Below are 10,000 nucleotides of genomic sequence, written 5' to 3'. Positions count from 1 at the left end.
TGTATGTAAACTTCTGACTTCAACTGTATATTGAATATAGGATGAAAAAGATTTTCTTTGTTTCTTTATGGAATTTTCTACAGAATTTCAATATATACTGTACATAGATCTGATCATTATTTTGAAATTACATTGATGTAACAGGTTAAGTCAATGTTTTTAAGTAGACGTTTTACCCTCATTTTAATATTTACACTGCTGGTAGAAATGAGATGAAAACAGCACTGGTTGATTACTTTTTTCAAAACCAATGTATTTTCCACATTGATTCCATGACACAATACGTTGACAAATTACGCTGAAACAACGTCGATTCAACCAGTGTGTGCCCGGTAGGTTGCTACTATGCTGTGTGCCAAAACATTCTTGTCTGAGCTCCTCTGTTTCCTGCACTCACTTGACAATGTTACATCAGTCTGAAAACTTTAGAGGCAATTTGTTGTTGAAAAGCATTTGCTTATGTTCTTCCAAAGCTTCTTGTGAGAGTCGAAGGCCAGGCTACCTTTTGGGACAATTAACATTTTTTCACCAAGGCTTGGGGGATCATCTGGCATTTCACATTCTCCAGAGTCTTGGTTGGAAGTCAACAAACACGGCAATGGAAAGAGGAGCTCACCCCCATTAGCCTTAATTAGAAGGTACTTACAAAGGTCATCCATGGTGGAACACTTGTTGTGAAAAGAACAAAAGGTATCCTAGGGACTTATTAGACCCTCTATGGAGATAGGAACTGAAGTTCATCATCATAAAGTATGTCTCTGTTTGAAAACGATAATGAAGAAAAATCCCATTACACATCACTCGTAAATTTAGTCCCTTGGGTGTACACACCATAACACATCTCTGACCAATTACAGGGTGACTGCTCTCAGGTTGCAATGATCCTACGATTCTGTTTAGAGTTATGAAGAAACAACACAGCGAACAATTTAGTCTTTATTGCCGCCTGTGCCAGAATACAGAGAGCCTTTGAACATAACAAAAAAAGGTTATTAGAAATATACAAAAACTACAGGTAACCAAATATAGGGGTATAAATCTTTCCATCACGTGGTCGTTTAATACAAGACTAAACAAAGAATAACAAGAAACTTAAAAGGCCCTCTTGTTCAGTTACATATCTCAGTGACATTCTCTCTGTCCTTCAAAAATGCAGTAAAATGCATAACAGAGAGGGATAATTAATTGAACTGTAAAAAGCTCAATCGGTTTAAAATTAAACCATAGCAAAAGGTGGGGCATAAACTTCGCTTTGTTTTTGGTGGTATTTTGATTTCACATAATATATCAGTAAAGTCATTACCTAATTCAATTTCATACATAGTTCCCCAGTAAGACAATTAATGTGATCAAGTTAATACAGTACTTGATCTCATCCTCTTGACAGTCATGTTTTGGTTTGATCTGGGTAATTGGGTGATGCTTGGTTTCACTTTTGTAAATCCAGGAACCATTATTTGTACTCTTTTTGATGCTGCTATTGTTTATTCCTCTACAAATATTGCATTATATTACTTTATACGAATCACTGATTGGTGCTTTGAATTGACCTAGTGTAGATCATAAGGACTGGTAATAATAACACTTCTTAATTTCTCTTTTCTCAGATATCTACTGCCGGTGTAAAAAATGGCTATAAATACATCACATTTAACAAACCATATAAAACAGATCAAGTATAAATAGGGCACAAAGAAACTGGTATCTGGTGTGTCAATGGAAAAATACTGTGTTTAAGTTATAAACAATGGCTATACTTTCTAGTTGCCTGTCTACAGTAAGTAGTGTGCCACCTGTTCCTATTGATGTGTTTGACATGACTTAAGTCCAGGGCATTCATGCTCTGATACGAGATACTCTACATGAAATATTGTTATGGGTAATTTACATCATGGATATTCAACATTAACAGGACTTGTTTTTCCCATTACATTCTTGACAGGAAGAGTCCTCTATACTCAATGCATCTCCACATCCTTGTTGGGTTACATGGTTGACACCCCTCATTTCCGTGACAGCAGCTGGTTCTCCAAGTCCTCCAATCGAGCAGTCATTCCCGCCAGTAGAAAAGGGTTAAGGAAATAAACACATCATTCCATTTTATTGTCAAATGGGCTGAACGAATGAAGTTGAGCTGAGTTGAATGATATTGTAGTAGAAGAATCATATGGCTTTTTTTATGGGATTAATTTTGGTCCGAATCCTAATTTGAAATGTGTGCACTAAACTTGGACTTTGGCATAAATCATGCATTGATGTTGATGGGAAGATCTGTGCAAAAACTTGAGTTACAGACACTGACGTATTTGGGCCAACAGTATATCACTTAAATGCATATATATTAAGTACCTAAGGTACAGTACCTTTGGAAAGTATTCAGACCACTTGAGTTTTTCCACATTTTGTTAGGTTAAAACTTTATTCTATAATTGATTAAATTGTTGTTGATTTTTCGACTCAATCTACACACAATACCCCATAATGACAAAGCAAAAACAGTTTATACATTTTTGCTCATTTATAAATAATAAAAATTCTGAAATATCACATATACATAAGTATTCAGACCCTTTACTCAGTACTTTGTTGAAGCGCCTTTGGCAGTGCTTACAGCCTCGAGTCTTCTTGGGTCTTCTTTCTCCCATTCTCCTCTGCAGATCCTCTCAGCTCTGTCAGGTTGGATGGGGATCGTTGCTGCACAGCTATTTTCAGGTCTCTCCAGAGATGTTAGATCGGGTTCAAGTCTGGGCTCTGGCTGGGCCGCTCAAGGACATTCAGAGACTTACCCCGAAGCCACTCCCATGTTGTCTTGGTTGTGTACTTAGGGTAGTTGTCCTGTTGGAAAGGGAACCTTTGCCCACTTGTCTGAGACCCTGAGTGCTCTGGAGCCGGTTTTCATTAAGGATCACTCTGTACTTTTCTCTGTTCATCTTTGCCTCAATCCTGACTAGTCTCCCAGTCCCTGCCACTGAAAAATATCCCCACAGCATCATGCTGCCACCGCCATGCTTCACCGTAGAGATGGTGCCAAGTTTCCTCCAGACGTGACGCTTGGCATTCAGGCCAAAGAGTTCAATCTTGGTTTCATCAGACCAGAGAATCTTATTTCTCATGGTCTAACAGTCTTTAGGTGCCTTTTGGAAAACTCCAAGGGGGCTGTCATGTACCTTTTATTGAGGAGTGGATTTCGCCTGGTCGCTCTACCATAAAGGCCTGATTGGTGGAGTGCTGCAGAGATGGTTGTCCTTCTGGAAGGTTCTTCCATCTCCACAGAGGAACTCTAGAGCTCTGTCAGAGTGACCATCGGGTTCTTGGTCACCTCCCTGATCAAGACCCTTCTCTCCCAATTGTTCAGTTTTGCCATGCGGCCAACTCTAGGAAGAGTCTTGTGGTGGTCGTTCCAAACTTCTTCCATTTAAGATCGATGGAGGCCACAGTGTTCTTGGGGACATTTAAAGCTGCAGAAATGTTTTGGTACCCTTCCCCAGATCTGTGCCTGAACACAATACTGTCTCAAAGCTCTATGGACAATTCCTTCAACCTCATGGCTTGATTTTTGCTCTGACATACAATGTAAACTGTGGGACCTTATATAGACAGGTGTGTGCCTTTAAAAATCATGTCCAATCAAGTTGTAGAAACATCTCAAGGAAACATCTCGAGGATGATCAGTGGAACAGGATGCACTTGAGCTCAATTTTGAGTCTCAGAGTAAAGGGTCTGAATACTTTTCTAAAAACCTGTTTTCGCTTTGTCATTATGGGTTATTGTGTGTAGTTGATTTTGAAAAATGTAATCTATTTTAGAATAAAGCTGTAACGTAACAAAATGTGGAAAAGTCAAGGGGTCTGAATTCTTTCCGAAGGCACTAACAACTTTATGGTTTAAAAACACATTTATATTAAACTACATAAAGTATTTTGTTATAGTAATTGTTATCACAAAACTGTAAAATGTTAGGACAAAATAAGGTAGTATCTGAAATATCTGGATCAATAGCCATCAGTAAATCAAATCTACTAGCACAAATGTTATAATGGGCGCTGCACAAAAAAGATGTCCTCCCAATGAAAAGTAGCCATGTGCACAGTCAATCAAAAGATACTTATGTGCAATAGCATGATGGAGACTGATGTGGAATTCCATTGCAACAGAAGTGCCATTGTAACTCCTCATCACCTCTAATCCCTAAGCATTTACAAGGAAAAAAACAATTGGTCTTTGAAACGTTGTCCTTTCAGATAGTGTTCCCTCTTTGGACGAATCTGTTTCTAGAGCCTTTGAGTAAACAGTGATCCACTTTACACAGTGATGAATATATTAAGTATGTTACGCTTAAGTTAAAAGTGATAGTTTACCATGTAGACCAGAACAGACATGGTCATGCTTTACTGACTCAGAACTGATACAACATGTTTTTTTCATGAATGTTACCTTTTATGAAAGTGATAAGAATCCCACACAAATATATACATATGAGTTTAACCAAATCTTTCTTTTCATTTTGGGCTGGATTCCCGGACACAGTTTAAGCCTAGTCCTGGAATAAAAAGCATGCAGAATCTCCATTGAAAAACATTTTAGTCCAGTACTAAGCTTAATCTGGGTCCAGGAAACTGGACATTAATGTATATGTTGATGACTGTTTTGAGTATTCATTGTGCCCTTTGATGTCCAATCATTTTTAATATTGTCCAGAGAGCTAAATAATAATTTAACCAGAGACAGCTAACACTGGTTGATTTTATTTTCAGGCCAATTTTCTGGCTTTGTGGAGACAAAAACAAATGTATGTGGACCACACCACACATGGTGGGGGGGAAGATTGTGGCAAGTGCAAAATAAAATAAATAGACTAGAGGAACAGGCACCCTGACTAGTATAAATGAACAATATTTGGGTGTGTGTTAGCTTTGTCTCAGCTACGAGTGTGTATATAAGTCATGCTTATATACTATTCTGCCTGCGGCTATGGAATCCTGACCTGTTCACCGGACGTGCTACCTGTCCCAGATATGCTGTTTTCAACTCTCTAGAGACAGCAGGAGTGGTAGAGATACTCAATGATCGGCTATGAAAAGCCAACTGACATTTACTCCTGAGATGCTGACTTGCTGCACCCTCGACAACTGCTACGATTATTATTATTTGACCATGCTGGTCATTGATGAATATTTGAACATCTTGGCCATGTTCTGTTATAATCTCCACCCGGCACAGCCAGAAGAGGACTGGCCACCCCTCATAGCCTGGTTCCTCTCTAGGTTTCTTCCTAGGTTTTGGCCTTTCTAGGGAGTTTTTCCTAGCCACCGTGCTTCTACACTTGCATTACTTGCTGTTTGGGATTTTAGGCTAGGTTTCTGTACAGCACTTTGAGATATCAGCTGATGTACGAGGGGCTATATAAATACATATGATTTGATTTGCTACAAAGTTCACCTTAAATGAACAGGAACTGTATATAAAAGGATATGTTTTGTTGTCAGCTGCTCCAGCGTGGTCATTGTGGCTTGCTGGAACTCAACCAGACTCTCACAGGCACATGGGTTTTTTACCTCAATCTCTCCCTGGCTCTCCTCTGAAAACACACATTTACATCATTTAGCAGACACTTCTATCCATCCCCCCCCCCTTCCTGGTACCCAATGGGAATCAAACCCACAACCCTGGTGTTGCAAGCGCCGTGCTCAACCAACTGAGCCACAGGGGATCACATACACATTGTGAAAAAAAGTCACTTTCTCTCCAAATTAAGAAATGTAAGGAGGTGTCTATTGTGTAAAAAGTATTTAACCTCATCTTATCTATTAATCTTTGCCTGACTAGATGGTGCTCTAAAATAACAAGTTCCGATTATGTTGTGATCTGCTCATAGAATAGAATACCTGCACAGATGTTGAGCTTGAGGTTCTCTGCTATCTGGTTGATGAAAGTGAAGTCAGTGGTATAAAAGAAGTGCTTGTCGTGTGGCTCCGAGGCAATCTCGCGCAGCTCATCCTCCACGGCCTTCCCAACACCAACAGCATACATAGTGATACCTGGCACACAGGACAATGCAGTATCTCACTGAAGGGGTGGATGAAGTCCTGAATTGTATTTGATTGCAAGCACTGTTTTGTTGAAACATCTAGCCACTCACCAAGTAGTGGCATTTGGACATGATTTGTTGTCTTTAAGTAGTAGGCTTTCATATTTCATAACCATGTTATTTGAGCTCTCATTATAGAAAGATTATCAAATCTTAATGTTCTTGGTCTTATGGAAACATTACTGCAGAAGCTTTATAATACATTAGGCAAATAAATTACAGCCCGTGTGTCATCTACAGTACCTGCTTCTTTGGCTTTCTTGGCCCACTCGGTGATGTCGTCTTGAGAGCGGCCGTCAGTGAAGACCAGGCCCACACGAGGGACATTCTTGCGGGCACCCTCGGCCTCTGAGAAGCTGTTCTCTACCATATGCTTGAGAGCCAGGCCCGTCATGGTGCCCTTCTCCATGTACTCCACATTCATCACCGCCTTCTTGATGTCAACCGCAGTCTGGTACATGTTGAGGGAGAACTCGGTTCGCACGCGACTGGAGTACTGCACTAGGCCCACTCGTGTCCCGTGCGCCGACACGTCCAGGGAGTCCACCACCTGGTTTACAAACTGCTTTACCAGCTCAAAGTTCTGGGGACGCACACTCTTGGAGCCGTCGATGAGGAGGACCAGGTCAATGTTGGCTGATCTGCAGGCTGGGTGGGACAAGGGGCAAATCAGGGCACTTTTCACACAGTATTTTACCTTTATTTTACTAGGCAAGTCAGTTAAGAACAAATTCTTATTTTCAATGACGGCCTAGGAACAGTGGGTTAACTGCCTGTTCAGGGGCAGAACGACAGATTTGTACCTTGTCAGCTCGGGGATTAGAACTTGCAACCTTTCGGTTACTAGCCCAACGCTCTAACCACTAGGCTACCCTGCCGCCCCTTGTTGGTCTTTCATAAAACACTGTGGGATTCATCAGAAACAACAGTTCCTTTGGCAGTGTTCTCTTGATGAAGAAAAGGCTTTTTTATATTTTTCCCTGTAAAAATTAACAAACTTACAAAGAGGGAAAGACGTAGGAGGACTATTCGTACCAAACTTTAAATTGTTTTTCCAGGCAGCATTTCGCCCAATCCTAATTTGGTTTAGAGATGATTCTTCTGCCCCCTTGCTGAGTATAGAGAGACATGGAAGAGGTGTTCGTCACTGATATATCCCTTTAACAATGTAAACTACGCTTTGGTCCTATTAGTTCTAACACAATTTCTATTGGTGCAAAATGAAATGCTATGCTCCGCTATTTGACAATAATGCTTTGTGGTCTGGAGAGCAGTATTTTGCATCCCCCAAATAGTCCAAATGTGGAATCCGTACCCTTGCTGATATCATGGACAGCAATGGTTTGAGAACATTCCAAACACATTAGAAATCAAATCATTTTTTCTGTATTTACAATTTAGGTCAGCTATGCTGGACTATGGAGTCCCTTGGGCAACCCAACTACCGACCACCCAATGATGGGATTTATAAATACATTATCTGGGATGGTGACATGTTGGCTGGGCGGGGTTGGGAGAACGAGATGAAAGGTTGGGTGTAGAGGCCACCTTCTTTTTTATTTTCCTGTTTATACTGAATTTATTATTACTTAAACTTTTGAGTGGTAGCCTATGGGTAATGGATAATGTACCTGTAACCTACCGAACAAAAATAATACACTGTGGAATGTGCAGTTATTATGCATTTTAACAGGTCCTTACTGTAAAACTTTCTCAATTACTTATATGGCTAAATATTTTATTTTGGAAGATGTTTTATTTGTAGGTTATGCAATTCCAGTCCTAGTCCTGGAGTACATTAGATATTAGATATGATTTTCTAGATACTACAGAGGGACAACTGAATGGTAGTAGTTGTATAGAGCCATTGCATCCTGGTGAACCACAGGAGTTGTAGAGGGTATTAGAGGATATTCATTATTGTATTCAGTGGGTGTGTGAGGTATACTTACTTCCGCAGCCTTTGCCATCCTCCGCCAGTAGCTGTGCCTCAGGACAGATGCAGTAGTAGGATCCTGGTGTGCTGACACACTGGTGCTCACAGCCATGCACCACTGTGTTACACAGGTCAAGATCTGTGGAGGACAAACACACATGGAGAGACTGACAAACTGAGGTGCAATGGATGAGAAGTGTGTAGTGTCATAGGTTATGTCCGGGATCAATGGAACACGATGGGTTCAAATAGAATTTGTATTGTTAGCAATACTTTAGTTGCTTTTGATTGAGCTTGCTTGGAGCACTTCAACCAATGACCAATCCCGAATGTGCAAACTGGCACTCCTGACATGCTCAATCAAATGCTAAAAATATTACAAAGAAAACACATACTATTTGAACCCAGGTCTGATCAAAAATATCAACAAAATCCTGTTGTGTGCAAGTAATAAGGACAGAAAATATGTATTTTAAGCTTGATAAGTACAGGATAGTATGTAGATTTGTTGAGTTTGCAATGTTCACCACAAATCTCACGCAGCAGCCGCCTCAAATACGCTGTTGTATACATCTGTCCCTATGTATTCTACTGTTTTGCCTGATGATGGCCTCACTAACTTGAGTTTGAAGTGTTCATTCACAGGTGAAGGTGCATGGGGAGGCGATACAGATCTGCTTACAGTCATGCATGCAGGTCTATCATTGTATCATACAAACAGATACACTGATTACAGATTGAAAGGAAGGTTGTGGTTTCATGCCCAGGATTCTTCTATTGTTTGAGACATTCTATACCAACTTGGACTCTCAAGTATTCCTAAGGAAGATCATACTTCTTGGGGATTGTTTTGCCAGGGTCGGCCAGGACCACAACATTTGAAGAGGCATGATAAGAAGGAAGGTGTCAGCAATACCAACTCAAATGGAGTTATTCTCCTAACCAAATTTGTAGAATATGACCTTGTCATCTTCAATCAGAAAAACAAATTCAAAACATCCTGGATGCATCCACACAATGGCATATCATTGGCTATGTATTGTCTGAGGTAAGGATTGTTGTGTTGTGAACATCCCAAGAGCGATGACGAGTCCCAGAAACTTTTGGAAAGGACATTATATCCGCTCCATTATGTCCAGTAGACTAATGAATAAAAAGGGTGAAAACTAGGGCTAAGACGGCCAAGACGTCTGAGAGATACCAGCAAACTGCAACACCTCAGGATGCACCTCTTGGTGCTGAATTCCCCAAAGAATAACCTGAGGATATCGAAACATACTGGAGCATGCTCAAGTCCACCATGCTCAACACCTTCAAGAATACCATTGTCTATGAGATCAAAAAGCACAAGGACTGATTTGATAACATGACCGAACTTGTATAACCCATCGACACAAAACCAATAAACGTTTGCGCTTGACAGAATGACATAAGCTTTTAAGCTAAAAGAGAGACTCACCGCAGAGTGAAGGTAAATGTCCAACCTTGAGTGAGGGACTCAAACACAGGAAAGGCACTGGAGATCCTAAATCTGGTGGACCCTGTCGATACCAGAGGCTTCTTTCATGCCACCAAGGCATTATACAAACCCAGTTACTGTAGCCTAAACCCATTCCGCTCCAAAGATGGACATAAGCTGCTGAATGATGATGAATCAATGAAATCCTGGTGGAAAGAACACCTAGAAGCACTCTTCAAACCGAAGTACAACCGTTGAGATGTAGATCATCGACCAAAACCCTCAGCAACTCATAAAGGTAGACATGGGTGAATCACCTAGCAAGCAGGACGTACAAGATGCCACCCAGAAGGTAAAAAATGACAAGACCACATACATGATCCTGAGAGCTCTTACACCACATACTGTATATGCCTTGCTCTGGTACGAGAATAACATTCCCACACAAATCAAGGACGCCCTGATTGTTACCATCTTTAAAACGGAGGTTAAGAAAGTGTGTTCTTTCTCCTTTACA

The 10,000-nt window shown here is 40.6% G+C and overlaps 1 protein-coding gene across 2 annotated transcripts in view; it reads right to left on the bottom strand.

The window, feature by feature from the left end:
* Window positions 1-923: 923 nt before the first annotated feature.
* Window positions 924-10,000, bottom strand: part of LOC112254133 (matrilin-4) — a 56,778-nt gene continuing 47,701 nt past the window's right edge. For both annotated transcript variants that reach the window (XM_024426400.1, XM_024426401.1), the window contains exons 9-13: window positions 8,041-8,163; window positions 6,332-6,736; window positions 5,886-6,038; window positions 5,474-5,578; window positions 924-2,062 (exon numbers count right to left, since the gene is read on the bottom strand). In XM_024426400.1, coding sequence (XP_024282168.1) covers window positions 2,004-2,062; window positions 5,474-5,578; window positions 5,886-6,038; window positions 6,332-6,736; window positions 8,041-8,163 — 845 coding nt within the window. In that variant the 3' untranslated portion in view covers window positions 924-2,003. The remainder of the gene's footprint in view (window positions 2,063-5,473; window positions 5,579-5,885; window positions 6,039-6,331; window positions 6,737-8,040; window positions 8,164-10,000) is intronic.

Source organism: Oncorhynchus tshawytscha, linkage group LG07, assembly GCF_018296145.1.
Source record: "Oncorhynchus tshawytscha isolate Ot180627B linkage group LG07, Otsh_v2.0, whole genome shotgun sequence".
Taxonomy (NCBI): domain Eukaryota; kingdom Metazoa; phylum Chordata; class Actinopteri; order Salmoniformes; family Salmonidae; genus Oncorhynchus; species Oncorhynchus tshawytscha.
This window is presented reverse-complemented; position numbering and strand designations above follow the sequence as displayed.